At 34.9% G+C, this 15,401-nt stretch overlaps 3 protein-coding genes and 2 pseudogenes across 7 annotated transcripts in view; 2 read left to right on the top strand and 3 right to left on the bottom strand.

Moving 5' to 3' along the window:
• Positions 1-3,241: 3,241 nt before the first annotated feature.
• LOC104769429 (glutaredoxin-C10 pseudogene) lies at positions 3,242-4,063 on the top strand (annotated as a pseudogene). Its single transcript, XR_015592636.1, has one exon. The product of XR_015592636.1 is annotated as a glutaredoxin-C10 pseudogene (transcript).
• Positions 4,064-6,173: 2,110 nt separating this feature from the next.
• LOC104769428 (beta-fructofuranosidase, insoluble isoenzyme CWINV6) lies at positions 6,174-9,385 on the bottom strand. Of its 2 annotated transcripts, none has more exons than XM_087505029.1 (7): positions 9,079-9,385; positions 7,811-8,670; positions 7,566-7,724; positions 7,126-7,367; positions 6,937-7,027; positions 6,610-6,820; positions 6,174-6,483 (listed from the first exon to the last, which is right to left on the bottom strand). In XM_087505029.1, exons 1-6 carry the CDS (start codon positions 9,230-9,232, stop codon positions 6,629-6,631), a joined length of 1,698 nt encoding a protein of 565 aa, XP_087361155.1. In that variant the 5' UTR covers positions 9,233-9,385; the 3' UTR covers positions 6,174-6,483; positions 6,610-6,628. The 2 variants fall into 2 exon arrangements, with proteins under 2 accessions (XP_087361155.1, XP_087361156.1); XM_087505030.1 differs by having other exon boundaries at positions 8,923-9,345.
• Positions 9,386-9,693: 308 nt separating this feature from the next.
• LOC104769427 (beta-fructofuranosidase, insoluble isoenzyme CWINV6) lies at positions 9,694-12,641 on the bottom strand. 2 transcript variants are annotated; one of them, XM_087504573.1, is made up of 7 exons: positions 12,533-12,641; positions 12,299-12,412; positions 11,018-11,883; positions 10,767-10,925; positions 10,448-10,689; positions 10,254-10,344; positions 9,694-10,115 (listed from the first exon to the last, which is right to left on the bottom strand). In XM_087504573.1, the coding sequence occupies exons 2-7, from the start codon at positions 12,393-12,395 to the stop codon at positions 9,921-9,923; spliced, it is 1,650 nt and encodes a 549-aa protein (XP_087360699.1). In that variant the 5' UTR covers positions 12,396-12,412; positions 12,533-12,641; the 3' UTR covers positions 9,694-9,920. The 2 variants fall into 2 exon arrangements, with proteins under 2 accessions (XP_087360699.1, XP_010491943.1); XM_010493641.3 differs by lacking the exon at positions 12,533-12,641 and having other exon boundaries at positions 11,982-12,504.
• A 353-nt stretch (positions 12,642-12,994) lies between these two features.
• On the bottom strand, positions 12,995-15,392 carry LOC147918470 (beta-fructofuranosidase, insoluble isoenzyme CWINV6-like; annotated as a pseudogene). The gene is made up of 5 exons (XR_015592633.1): positions 15,193-15,392; positions 14,991-14,999; positions 13,661-14,897; positions 13,484-13,574; positions 12,995-13,361 (listed from the first exon to the last, which is right to left on the bottom strand). The product of XR_015592633.1 is annotated as a beta-fructofuranosidase, insoluble isoenzyme CWINV6-like (transcript).
• Positions 13,371-15,401, top strand: part of LOC104769413 (NADH dehydrogenase [ubiquinone] iron-sulfur protein 7, mitochondrial) — a 56,854-nt gene continuing 54,823 nt past the window's right edge. The window contains exon 1 of the mRNA XM_010493623.3: positions 13,371-13,437. The gene's annotated coding sequence lies outside the window, so the exon portion shown is untranslated. The remainder of the gene's footprint in view (positions 13,438-15,401) is intronic.

The following is a 15,401-nucleotide window of genomic DNA, read 5'->3' as shown; positions in this document are numbered from 1 at the left end:
AAATGAAGATATTTCTCATTTTTCTAACCATTGTTTCATCATGTAAGTTTGTTCTTGGTTACGTACGTTAAATATGTAAAACATAATTTTATACAATTCTAATAGTATATTGTCTGTACACTATTCAATTTTTTTTATAGGTGTATCAAATATTACGGCGAATTCTAATTTTTCAAAAGAGAAATTTATTTCTTCCAATCTGGTTGAGAGTCCTCAAACTGAATTTGAGGTAAAGAATAAAGCGGCTTCATACGACACACATTTGAGGTTACCTGAAGACTATATTAGTCCACGACAGTTTTGTTATAGTTGTGCTGTTCATTGTTATAAAATAAACCAAATTGTCCAAAATTGTAGTAATGAGGTCTGTCTTTGTTCACCTAAGAGTCTGAGTCCTCAAATTGAATCTGAGGTCAAGAATGAAGCGGATTCAGACTGGTGGATCCCCCCTATCGAAACTCCAAGACAATTTTGTTATGATTGTCTTCGTGGTTGTTTAGGAAAGAACAAACATCTCCTTGTAAGAAATATAAATGTCTTTGTTCTGACTAATCCTTGTAATTTTTCTTTAATTAATGATTTATATAATAAAATTTTTGAAATTACGTTATAATATTAAATTGATGTTCGTGTTTTCATATGTAGTATGATCAGGCGTGTATCATGTATGTCCCATCCGAACGTATACATTCTTCTCCTGAATGAAAATTTGGGAATATACAACATTTATTTACTAAAATATTTAAATTGATCCTCGCTCCTATGTTCCCCTCTTCTATGGTTGTAGAAATTAATTGTGACCGATTCGTTTATGGGAAAAGTTGTGTTTGACAAAATTAACCTTAATGAGCTTTTAAGATATGAACTTCGATTTTCAAAATCCTGGTTCTCGGTACTGTGAAGAGCTATTGGCGTATCTCTTTTCTTTGGTCTTACTTCTACACTACATGACTTCAGACGTCATGTTAACTGGCATTATAAATAATTTATATGTCTTGAAATACAAGAAAACGAAAAAAAAAACAAGAGTATATGATCTCCATTGGTCTTTTCAAATAGATAGAGGATTTGTTAATGTGGGTTAAAATCAAATATCAAATTTTACATACACGAAAATGAATGTGGTTTATTTTTAATCAATATAAACGTTTTAAATAACAAAAATTGCTATTTTCACTAGGCATTGGTTTATTTTTAACCAATATAGACGTTTTAAATAACAAAAGATCTCTATTTTTTTCACTAGGCATTGGATATTAGTCCGTGTTCCGAGACATCTATTCCGGTAGGGAGAAAAATAAAACTCTGGTCACTATATTAGAAAGAAACATGATTGTTAGTGCTTTGGACATAATAATTCAACTATAGCACCAACACGACACAGACGTTAAAAGAAAAAAAAAATACATAAACGTGACGCAATCCGAAGTTGACAGTTTTTTCTCGTTGTGAAGAAAAAATTACAGAGGCAAGTGGTCGGTCCATGATGTCATGATCTGAATCTGTCGACCCATTAAGTGCTTATTCTGCATTTGTTATAATAAGCTCATAAAATAACTGTATATTAAAACATTATTTTAAAAATAGAAATTATAAGTAATTACTTAAAAAACTATGAGAATAAAATAAAAACTTGCTTACATTTAAAAAAAATTAGATAAAATAATTTATTTAGAGTTTTTTAAATCGTGATAGCTGATTTGAGTTTTTTTTTTTTCTTTCAATATCCTAATAAAATAGCTTCCGAAAGTTATACATGGAAAAATCTGACTCTAGTGCATCTTCCACTACAATGAGTCAATGACAATTTAAAAGATTGAATATTGAAGATTCACGTTTGGTTGGTTAATATTCTTTTGGAATATTCTCACTTGTTCATTGCCAATTGCAATTTGTCACTGAATACTTTGTTAAAGTCGCACCAATAATCACATTTTGACTAATACTATACTAGATATATTTTAACTTCAAACAATTCAACTAATAATTAGGAAAACCATGCATGGTTTATCTCATTAAAACATCTAATAAGATATAATAGAAATAGTACTTTTTATAATTAACTTCTACAGCAATTACGATTTTATGATATGTTATGTGTGATCAATCTGTCCTTGATAATATTATTTAATAGTCATAAAAATATTTTGGTAAGATACCGTTGTCGACGTTAGCTGAGACATGGTCTGATGATTCTGATAGCTGATGACGTCAAGTGTCACCAATTTACCCTGAGTTAAACCAAATCAAATACGTCAGCATCATTTATAATTGCTTCGACACCGTTATTGTCCATGACCATGTGACAGATCTTTCTCAAACGTACTCTTCATCTACGGTGTGCTACACGCTCCATTTATATCAATCAATAACTATTATTGAATGTGCTATAATGTTTAAACCGAATAATTCAAATGGGGATTGTTATTAAACCACGTACGGAGATGGTTACCTAAAAACTTGTTCGCACATGAGCAAACCAAATTTTGAAAATAGAGGAAATATTTTAACCATTCTTTTTACAGAGAGGCAGAACGTACAAACCACCGTAGAATCGTATTCCATTTTTGTCTTTTGTCGCATTCGATTAAAAGAAAAAACATTATTATCGATCGTGGGATTCAAACATTAAACAACAACAAGTCGTAAGATTAACGATGATGTTTGCCCGTAATAGCGTATACACCAAGCTATATACAAATATTTCGAGGATCTCGTCCTCCACGTACGCCAGATTTCATGGTAAAACTCCCAAAACGTGTTCCTTTTTGTTTGGGTTTTCATTCCTTCTTTATCAATATTTTTACATTCTATATTATAACATAGTTGTATTAATTAGTATATATATAGTAATATACATTAGTTGTAATATCGTACATGCATGTTTACGTTACATATATATATAGAATTTGTTTACAATATATGTGTGAGTGAGGGTAAATACACATAACATTTTCATAAAATAGATACAAAAACCCGCTAATTTTAGGGATATTATATTTTTTTCTCTACTAAAATTCTTTGAATTTTTAAAATTAATTAATGCCAAATTAGAAGCCAAAAACCATTATCAACTTTTATATACAGAACTTAGTTTAAAATTAAGAATTTTTAGACTAAGCTATGTATGTGTTCGTTCATTCATAAATAAGAAGCGACGAAGCTGACCTCGAAAACAAATTTAGAAATGACCAAAACAATTATTTAAGGGGGAAAACAAATAAAATAAATAATTAGCTAATGGTTACGTCATTATAGTGACACCCAATTTCTCCATTTATGGTCGCTCTCATCTCGCGTTGACATCAACAAATCTCCCACTCTCCCTCTCTCTCTCTCTTTTTCTTTCTCTCCCTCTCTCTTTCTCTCTAATGAAGACGATGCGAGGTCTACGAAACTGCTCAAAGGACGGCGTAACGCTAGACCTGACGGTTCATCCTCGTCCTCCTCCTCTTTCACCAGCACCACCAACAGTCTCCTCCTCCACCGCCTCAACCAGCCTGTCGTTCGACGAAGAGGAGACATCAGAGTCAAAGATCGGACGGCTGATATCAGAGCATCCAGTCATCATATTCACTCGATCTTCCTCATGCTGCATGTGCCACGTCATGAAGAAGCTTCTGTCTACCGTCGGAGTTCACCCAACGGTGATCGAGATCGACGAGGGAGAGATCGCTTACCTCGCAGTTGAAGCTGCTCCGGTGCTCTTCATAGGTGGTGCTTGTGTCGGTGGGTTCGAGTCACTTGTAGCACTTCACCTTAGTGGTAACCTTATTCCTAGACTCGTTGAAGTTGGTGCCTTATGGGCATAACTGTATTTCCCTTTTAATGTTTTTTTCAGTCTTAGCTCATTTATAACTAATTATGAAAATCTGATAATCATAGTTTTTAAAAAAAATTATCCATTGTAAATTTCCGTTAAATCTGAAACGTAAAAATGTTGTAGTATTTTTTCTTTCTGAAATCTTTTTTACCAGCTGGGTTGTGTACTTGTGTTCTTTAGGTTATCACGTGTGAGATTGATTCCATCATAAATATAAATATGAATTATTTGCGTATTGAATTTATACATGTTGATCGATTTGATCAGAAGAAAACAAAAAGTATTATGCTGATGCCTGTCTGACAAAGTCCGTATGTATAGTTTTGTTTCGAAATACAAATAGTTTTATTGGTGATGGATCTTTTCCATCTAGTAAATTTCTGATATGAGATTTGGCAAATTTTCTTAATTAATTTGGGGAATGAAACTGAAAAAAAAAAAAAAAAAAAAAGAGAGAGAGACATTATTACTGTATTATACTGTATAGTACAACTATGTCATCGATGACCGGTCTCTCTATTAAATATTGACCTCGAAAATATGAAAAATTACTAATGTTATTTGTAAAATAGAATCCGTTGATTACCACGGAATCTGACTGCTCTCTTTTGACAAAGTATCTGGTTTTTTTTTTTTTTTTTAATTGTTGTGATCGTAAGGAGATTTTGGCTGAAGAATCTTTAGGTTGTAAAAGTAGGTGTCATCCGCAATTATTGCACTATCACTGCCGTTGGATTCTTCTTCGATACGTGAGACAATCTCTCTATTTACTAGTATAATTTCGATTAATGAATTCACTCACTATCCATGTGTAAAAAAAGTATGTTTATTGAATATTTTTGTCGTTATCAACTCAACCACTCAATACTAGCTCACGTATTTGAGAAATCAATCTACAATCGATTGTCTTTGTCTCTCTTCGGTTAAAATACGATTTACCTAAGCTAGACGAATTTTGCCAAGATGCATATGCTTTTCATTTTGTCCCTATTAGTGAGCTTTCATACATGCATGTTAGTGCTAATTATTTCCATAAAAATATATAATTTTCCTTTTGCACGTCAAAAACAATAATCTACCCTTAGATCCGTACCTACCCAACACCCCGCAACATAAGATATGGGAGCTCCTCAGTGGTGGGGTGGGGTTTGGTTAACATTTGGGGGGAAACAAGTTCTTTTTCTCCATTGAAACATCAAAAACGTTTTATGAGTTTTTTTTCCTTCTTTGTATAGTATATGTAGTAAAATAGTTATATAGTAAGCTTCTTTTTTGCAAAACGAAAATAATCACGCAGTTGTGTTATATATATGTTTTTTTTCTTTTCTTTTCCAAATCAGGTCATTGCAGTTGTACTGCTGGCTGCTGCTCTAACCGCAGCAAGGGCATATAATCCATTCAAAGTATGCTAAGACGAAATTTAATTATTTTTTAAAAAACAGGGTCAACTTGTATAATAAAGCCATGAATATAATTTGATGTTTTAATTATTGTAAAGGCAGAGTAAGCAATAACCAATGAGAGATGAATGATGTAATGCACATACATTTTATATATAACGACAATATTAAAAAGAGAGATGCCTAAAGAAACGAAATGATTAAAAGGCAACATTAAGTGAAGGTGAGTTTACAATGGCCACAGTTTAAAGGATACCGGAAAAGACATGTGTATGATTAACCAATGCAATTTATCTTTCTCTCGATCTTGAGAGACATCTCCACCACAAAATTAAGACAGGGCACTGGTTAAAATCCAAGTGATTTATTTTGATATATAAACAAGTTGGCAACCTCTTTAAGATAAAAGATATCTCGATTCAAGAGAACACAGAGGGATAAAACAAGGGTGACTAAGGTAAATGACGCAAAAATGACGTGGTGTAAAATTTCGTAAATAATTGTGGATTTTTATTGTATGTGTTTTAAGTGTTTTGTAAAATTAGTATGGATTTTCACGTTATTTGAAAAACTATCACGTAAGATAAATATATGATTTTATTCACAAAAATGTTACCACATTATTTGTTTTCTTCCTAATATTATCCAAATTTATGCTATCTTAGCAAATACACCCAAAAATATAAATAAGTTTTTAAAGATTTTTTTTGTAAAAGTTTACAAGGCTGTCATGGGTTGTGCTTGAACATGGACACTCTCTTATAAATCTGAGCTCATACATCACTCACCCACCACTATTGAACTGGCCACACTAATTTTATTATAATTCTAACGATTTTATATAGTTAGTCCTTTATTGTATGCTGATATATACTTGGTACTGGTAGTGATGTTATATAAAAATAAATAAGGAAAGAAAATTTGATTAATTGTCCTGAAATCATAACAAGTAGCAAACAACTCCCTCTAATGTATGTATAATGGTATCCTTTTGATGTATAATTACAGTGAAAGTTCAAAAATGACAGTAAAAAAAATATTAAATTACAACAAATATGATGATGAACTATATATGTGCATATGAAGTCAAATTCAACAAACTAAACTAGAATATCATTTAAAAGTACCAAAGGCTTATCATAGCATTTTTCTTTTTTTATCTCAAAGAAATTATAACACAACCACACCAATCGCCCCAACCTGATCTGTGACGGACTGATCCCGGATCGACTTGCACGTTTTCGGACCACCACCACATTTCTATACAAAGATACATTTACATAGTTCTTAGTTCTTACATATTTCAGCAGTTCATACCAAATTAAAGGATATATGAAACATCTGGTTGGATGTTCAAAAGGTAACTGTAAAGTCTGTAATCATTACCATTTACCAACATGACTACTTAAGTTGCGTTTGAATTGATTTGTGCTTTTCTCATGCTCCAAGCTTCCAAAGAGGATATGGTCACACCTTTTGTTCCATGATTGAACACGTAAAGCCTAGATTCTTCACCTATTGCAATTTTCGGATAAACCCTAGACGTTATCACACTTCTTCCTTCTCCCCCAAAGCTCTCTATAACCGAGTGATCAATCTAGAAACCAAAACCGTTTGACATTCCACAGTGATATTGAAAAAGTCAAAATTAGGGTTATACTAATAAATGAAATTTGCAAATAGATAGTAGTATTTCTTTTTTTTTTATCTTACCAAACATCTTAACGAGATCTTTTCATGTCTTGGGTCGATATCCAGGACTGTTCCATACGTAGCTTTCTCAATGTTGTCTCTCAATGAAGACCTACATAACCATAATATAAGAATGTTAAATCACACAGGATCATATAGCATACGTATATACATCCGTCTTAAAGTTTTGATCAAAGTAAAAAAAATTACTTGCTCTCATCGCTGGACATCACAACCGAATATCCGTTCCCACGACGAATAACTCTAAAGAAGATTGCAGTGTGCTCTGCTAAATCATTGCTAGCCAATGCTAACAATCCAAAAGGCCCGTAAATGCCTCTAACCGATGCGCTGTAACCAGCTAGTAAAGCCGCTTGATCAACTTCCTCTAAATCCGAAATCTCGGGATCGTTTTCTAGACCACGTAAATCAAAAGCTACTTCTATGTCGGCCTTTAAGAAAAAGAAAAGAAAAAAACAAAAAAGGAAGATAAAATTGGTTAATACAAAAGCATAAAAAGCCAGAATGTGAATTACAAAATCATACACGAATAAATTAAAGTAATCTATAACTAATATACTTGATTATATCGTTTTTCCTATTTAATGTGGGATTGCTAGTAATTAGTAAATCATAACAAGGAAACTTACTTGTGATGCAGTGATGCCAGAGATTTCAAGAACAGAGCCGCTTTCAAGTTTCTTGTTATACAAGCTAACATTTCTGGCTCGGAGATTATTAATTTCCTCGACTGGCCATTGCATCAACTTCTTCCCACTTCTTCCAAGCCAAATCTCCCTTGGGAGACCCTAAGAAGGAAAGTAACTGATTCATGAAATTTCTTGAAATACCACAAAGTTTTAAAAAGTTTAAACTTAGTAATATTAGGGTTTACCATAATTCCAGCCCATCCTTTCACAATATCATCTTCACTGCTATCTTTCTCCATAATCCATCCCCATGAGATCCTCCTATTCTTAGCGCTATCGAAGAAGGCCTTCGACGCGTATAGAGTTCCATAATCATATTTCAAATCATCAGCTGTGTTAGTGAACTCGGAATCTGCTGAAAATATTTCTGTCTCGGAAGAATATGAACCAATGACATAGCAATCACTGCCTCCATAACTCGCCTTTAACACATGCCTCACACTAGAATTGTTCACCGAAGTATCTACACCCTCTCTACCCGTGACTGACACGGGGAAAAAGTCCGGACATTCCCACATTCCGGTGATTTGTGATTCAAGTAAAGGAACCGGATACTTTATCCATTGGTAAAAATCATCACTGTGGTACAAAATCGCCATCCCTTTCTCACTATCTTTCTCCTCAGCTCCCACAATAACTCTCCATCTCCCATCTTGACCTTGCCACGCCGTAGTTGGGTCACGGAAACCATCAACGGGGACGTTACTAGGTGGAACCATCACAGGGTTGCCTTTAGCTTTTACCCACTCACGAAGCAAAGGGTCAGAAGCATCCTTAGGTTCCGCAAGAACTGTCACCTGGTGTTTATTGGTGTCGCTTCCTGTGTACAACATTACAGGTTTGCCATCAGGGAGGATCGTGGCGGATCCTGACCAGCAACTGTTGATGTCAGAGGGATCTGAGGGATAAATGGCTGGTTCAAGTTGGATCCAGTTGACCAAATCTTGTGAAACAGAGTGTCCCCATACCATGATGTCCCCAAAATATGGAGCCAAAGGGTTGTGTTGGTAGAACAGATGGTAGAATCCTTTGTAATACAATGGTCCTGAAACAACAACATATCAAGAATATTTTTGTCCCGTTCGTTTTTTTTTTTTTTAATCTAGCATCCATATTCAACTTCTACACACAGTATTCAGTATTCACATATAGCGTCTAGATGTTGATCGCCTATAAATCTAGTTTTTGCAATTAGATGTAAACTTGATCGTTTGTAAAAAATTATGAAAACTATTTTATCATGTATGCAATATTGGATTCCCTGTGATTCAAATAAAAGAAACAGCAGAGTTTTTACCGTTGGGATCTTCACATTCCAAGATGCATCCAAGGATCAGAAGCGCAACAACAAAAAAATTAACACAAATATTAATTATATCTTTATGTAGGTACTGAAATCATTGAAATATTGCACATCGGATCAGAGAAAATAAAAGACGAAAAGAATCATAACCGTTGAGCCAATTTTTGTGAGCTTGAAAATGGAAGGAAGTTCGGTAAGGTTGGAAGTTGCCATAATCATCGCAAGAAGAAGCTTCCATTGATGATAGAGGCAAAAGAATTAAAGTAATGAGGAAGAAGGTTTCGTTGTACTTTACAGTTTCCATGTTTACCACCTCTTCGTATGTCCTAAGGTTAAAGTAATGAGGAAGAGATTCTCAAAGTATATATTGTATTTTTGTTAAGGTTGTAAAATACTATATTACATCGACCAGCTGGCAAGGAGGTTATCCTTTTTGCTTACTTTATCTTTTGTCGGTTTCAATTTTTGCTTACAACCGTGGAAACATTTGCAGATGGGGTCACCATAATTTTGTTTGGTCCATCGTCTTTGTTTGTTTATGAAAGAATTCATCCACTCAAATGTAATCTACTAATCTATACGATCGATTCATGATAATGTAATACGTGGCATAACTTTAGTTTACAACTTTACATGTATCAATATTTGGTATCTTTAATTTAGATCCATCGATCAAAATAAACTCTTAGTTGTCATGGTGCTTACACACACACGCTAAAAAAAAAATTGATAGAAGAAGAGGAAAAAGAAAAGAAAAAGTGAGAATTCTGAGAAGGCTTATTATTATTCGTGCAAATTTGATAAATATATAAGAAGGCTTACAATAGGTTACTCAAGGAAACGACAATAACCACACGGTCCACACCAATAACTTGAATACAAAAGACGCATAATTCTTAAAACATTCAGCAGTAGTTCATGATAAAGACACGAAAATATCTTTACTCCAGTCCAAAGATCATTATAAAATATTATCATTATTAAATGATTAATTAATAAGTTGTGTTTGTATTGATTTGGGCATTTCTCATGCTCCAAGCTTCTAAAGACGACATGGTCACACCCCTTGTTCCATCATTGAACACATAAAGCTTAGCTGCTTCACCAATTGCCAATTTGGGATAAACCCTTGATGTTATCACACTTTTTCCTCCAGCTGCGTAGCTCTCTATAATAGAGTGATCGATCTATAGGAAACAAACCAAAAAAAAAAAAAGAGAGTGGTTTTCACAAGTTAAATTGTTTATAAATAAAAAGTCTTAATTAATTAAGGCGAAAATAAAAGAAACAAAATTGCAAAAAAAAAATGGCTTAATTAGTCTTACCAAACATCTTAATGAGATTTTCTCCTGCCTTGGATTAATGTCTACGAATGTTCCATGCGAAGATTTCTTTACGTTGTCTCTCAACGAAGACCTACATATATACATAAGTTACCATAACATCAGATTTGCACAAGAAATAGAAATTAATTAACGTATTAAGTTTCATGTGTTTGAATTAAATCAAAAGATCTGACCTCTTCTCGTTGCTGCCCATTACAACTGCATATCCGTTTCCACGTCGGATGACTTTAAAGAAGATTGCGGTTTGTTCAGATAAATCATCGCTAGCCAATGCTAGCAAACCAAAAGGCCCGTAAACGCATCCAACAGAGCTGTCACGATCGAACAGAGTCGCATCATCAACATGGTGATCAGCCTCCAGTATCTCGGGGTTATCTTCCAGTGATGGCAGATTAAAAGTCACTTCTACGTCGGCCTTTAACAACAACAACAGAGAAAGATAAATATCTTTATAATATGGGATTCCTAACAAAACATGATGACAAAACTTACTTGGGCAGCAGTGATGCCAGAGATTTCAAAGGCCGCACCGGTTTTGATTTCACAGCTATCGAGTTTAACACTTTTAGTCCGGAGATGGTTGATTTCTTCAATTGGCCATTGTATCAGCCTCTTTCCACTTGTGTCCAGCCACATTTCCCTGGGAAGAGTCTAAATGCCAAAAAAAAACAGAACCAATTCAACAAATTTCTTCACTACTAATCTCTACTCAACAGTTACTTCGGTGAATATTATATATTTACCATAAGGCCAGCCCATCCTTTCTTGAAATCATCTTCTTTGCTATCAGTCTCTACAACCCATCCCCAGTTGATCCTCCGATTCTTAACACTATCGAAAAACGCCTTTGACGCATAAAACGTTCCATGATCATATCTCAAATCAGCACTCGTCTTAGTGAACTCATAATCCCCTAAAAACTCCTCATTCTCAGAAGAGTATTTACCAATGACATAGCAATCATTGCCTCCAAAACTGGCCTTCAAGACATGCCTCACGTTAGCGTTGTTCACCGAAGTATCTACACCTTCTTTACCAGTGATGGAAACCGGGAAGAAATCAGGGCATTCCCACATTCCGGTTTCTTCTGCCTCAAGTAAATTCACAGGATACTTTGTCCACTTGACAAAATCATCGCTTCGGTACAAAATGGCCATTCCTGTCTCAGTATCTTTCACCTTAGCTCCAATGAGCACTCTCCAAATCCCATCTTCCCCTTGCCACGCCGTTGTTGGATCACGGAAACAATCATGATAGACATTACTTGGCGGAACCATCACAGGATTGTACTTTGGCTTAACCCACTCACGAAGCAAAGGGTCAGAAACGTCCTTTGGTTCGGCAACAACTGTGACTTGTGTTCTGTTGTTGTTGTCGAGTCCAGTGTACAAAATTACAGGTCTGCCATCAGGGAGGATCGTGGCGGCTCCTGACCAGCAGCTGTTGATGTCATAGGGCTCAGAGGGAGAAAGGGCTGGCTCAAGTTGGATCCAGTTGACCATATCTTGTGAAACAGAGTGTCCCCATATCATCTTCTTCCTACTGAACTCAGGGGCCAAAGGGTTGTTCTGGTAGAACAAATGGTAGAATCCTTTGTAGTACATTGGCGCTGAAACAACATTTATAATATAAATATTTCATCATATGGATAATGAAACAATTATAGGGTTCCTTGTGTCACAAGTTAAATGAATTGTATAGTATTACCGTTTGGATCTTCAGATTTCAGAAATGCATCCAAGAACCAGAAGCGACATCAAATATAGACAACGATTAGTATTTATGTAAAAAGATGATGAAATATGTGAAAATAGCTTAAAGAATATTTTAAGCCGTTAGCAACCAAATTCCAATAATTAATTGCAATACATAGAAATGAGCTATAGTTCTTGGTTGTATGAACTAATAACATAAGAAATATATCTTTGGCAAACATGGTCTTTTTTTTTTTTTTTTTTTTTTTTGATCAAAAGGCAAACATGGTCTATGAATATAAATAGGAAGAAAAAAGGAAGAAGTAGAACCGTTGAGCCAATTTCTCTGAGGTTGGAAATGGAAGGAAGTCCGGTTAAGCACTTCGTTTTGATTAGGATCTTGGATGTTTCCATGTTCAGCCGCCATTGATGATCCGTCTCACTCTGCAACGGGTTTTGATGCTCAAAGGATTATAAAAACTATGTGTGGCCTTTCTTTATAAATACTCTTGAGATCTTGCCAAGATCAAATGATTATAAAATCGTCAGAAAAATCCATCGTACCTATAATGCCATTGGCGTTGACATTGACAAATTCTTATGTATTTTGTCTTATGCTCGAAGTATCGTGGAAAAAACTCTCAGATAGTTGTTAATTATGTCAGTGTAATTTGGTATAATTATTGATTAAGCTAGCTTTGTAGTCGTCACTCGTGAGTCGTCGGTCTTTGTTTATAAATACATTGCAGGTAAAGTCTTTGGATTATTCATTAAATGTGATTTCTATTAGTATTATTGAGGAACCTTCAGCAAGTGGGGTTATTGTTTATGGAGTAAGTTATCCTTATGTAGACAGTATACTTATTAAAGAAATGTATATGTACCTATTGTCTTTGTTTTTGGAAAAGACCCTTTCAAGTTTCAATAATTTAATCCTTTAAAGTTTTGTATTAAAAATTAGGAGACGGCAGCATCATAATGCTTAAGCCTTAAGTCGTTGAAAGCACCACTTAATCACACCAATAAGACTACTGTGTTCTTGATTAATAGTTTAATACCAAGTAATTAGACCAGTAAGAATACAGATTTCAGAAAATCCATTAGATTTTAAAACAATTCAGCAGTTCATGACAAGCCACGAAACATCTGTGGGGGCAGTCCAAAGATTATTATACGATATGTTATCATTATTAATGATTAATTAAATTGCGTTTGAATTGATTTGGGCATTTCTCATGCTCCAAGCTTCCATAGATGACATGGTCACACCCTTTGTTCCATCATTGAACACGTAGAGCTTAGCTGCTTCACCAATTGCCAATTTGGGATAAACCCTAGATGTTATTACATTTCTTCCTCCTGCTCCATAGCTCTCTATGATGGAGTGGTCGACCTATATATGAAAAAAAAAAAAAAAAAGTGTTATGCAAGCTAGGTTTAAAATTTGTTAGATAGATTAAAATTCTAGGGTGAAAAGAAACTAATCTCATTCTAAAAAGGCCAAATCTAACTCACCAAACATCTTAATGAGATCTTCTCATGTCTTGGATCAATATCTAGAAATGTTCCATGTGTAAATTTATGCACGTTGTCTCTCAACGAAGACCTACATTATCATTTGTTAGAACAAAACATCAGGTTTACACAACCTAAATTATATTCTTTTATCATAGATTAAAGTTGAAATCTTACTTCTGCTCATCGCTTCCCATTATAACAGCATATCCGTTTCCACGACGAATGATTTTGAAGAAGATTGCAGTTTGTTCCGATAAATCTTCGCTGACCAATGCTAGCAACCCGAAAGGTCCGTAAACACATCCATCAGAATTGTCACGATTATACAAAAGCTTATCATCAATTTTGTCAGAACTCAGTATTTGGGGATTATCTTCCAGAACAGGAAGGTCAAAGGTCACTTCTACGTCGGCCTTTTCAACAACAAGAAAAAGATAAGATGAAGTTAAAACAAAAGTAATACACAAGCCGATTGATTCGAGGAGACAATGTGTATATATATATTTGGCCAAATGAGTCTTTTTTTTCTTTTTTTCTTTTTTGAATTTTCTTATATATACTTTAGCTAATGTTCACATACAGTCTTTAGTTTATAAATAGATAAATTTTACAAAGATTTTCAAATCCTACATAAAATATCGGAAATTAATTAACATTCCATGATCATATCTCAAATCCGCACTTGTGTTGGTGATCTCAGAATCCGCAGAAAATTGTTCAGTCTCGGAAGAGTATGTACCAATAACATAACAATCTTTGCCTCCAATCTTTTCCTCAAAACTGACCTTCAAGACATGCCTCACACTAGCATTGTTCACCGAAGTCTCTACACCTTCTTTACCCGTGAGTGAAACCGGGAAAAAATCAACGCATTCCCACATTTCGTTGACTTGTGATGAAAGTAAAGGAACCGGATGCCTTGTCCACTGGATAAAATCATCACTGTGGTACAAAATCGCCATTCCTCTTTCAGTATCTCTATGCTTAGCTCCTATGAGAACTCTCCATCTCCCATCTTGCCCTTGCCACGCGGTAGTAGGGTCACGGAAGCAGTAATAGGGGACGTCATCTGGCGGAAGCATCACAGGGTTGTACTTTGGTTTTACCCACTCACGAAGCAAAGGGTCGGAAACGTCCTTAGGTTCGGCAAGAACTGTAACCTGATGTCTGTTAGGCTCGTCGAGTCCGGTGTACAAAATTACAGGTTTGCCATCAGGGAGGATGGTGGCGGATCCTGACCAGCAGCTGTTTCTGTCAAAGGACTCATCAGGAAAAAGGGCTGGTTGGAGTTGGATCCAGTTGACCATATCCTGTGAAACAGAGTGTCCCCATATGATCTTTCTACTGAACTCAGGAGCCAAAGGGTTGCACTGATAGAAAAAATGGTAGAATCCTTTGTAATACATTGGCGCTGAAACAAAATTTGTAACATAATATTGTCATCATCTAAGAACTTTTGGGGGGGGGTTCCTTGTATGACAAGTTTAAAGTTAGGTTTAGTTACCGTTTGGATCTTCAGATGCATCCAAGGATTAGAAGTGACATAAACGAAATTAAGACAACAGTTAGTTACCTTTATGTTAAGGAATCATGTATTGGAAATTTGTACTATACATCGATCATCTCAATTGTCACCTCACAAAATTACCATCAAAACTAACAATTTCTACATTGTAAGGAAGGAAAAAAAAAAAAAAAAATAGAACCGTTGAGCCAATTTCTCTGCGGTTGGAAATGGAAGGAAGTCCGGTTAAGCACTTGGTTTGGAAGAAGATCTTGGACGTTTCCATGTTTAGCCATTGATTATCCGTCTTACTCCGTAACAGGATTATCTGATGATTCCGAAAATGATGTGTCTTTATGTCAATATGTGTGGCTGTTTATAAGAATTCTTGGGGATATGATCTTGCCAAGA

The sequence above is a fragment of the Camelina sativa genome, chromosome 20, assembly GCF_030686135.1.
Source record: "Camelina sativa cultivar CO46 ecotype springtype chromosome 20, ASM3068613v1".
NCBI classification, from domain to species: domain Eukaryota; kingdom Viridiplantae; phylum Streptophyta; class Magnoliopsida; order Brassicales; family Brassicaceae; genus Camelina; species Camelina sativa.
The sequence above is the reverse complement of the archived record's forward strand: the minus strand, read 5'-3'. Positions and strand labels throughout refer to the sequence as shown.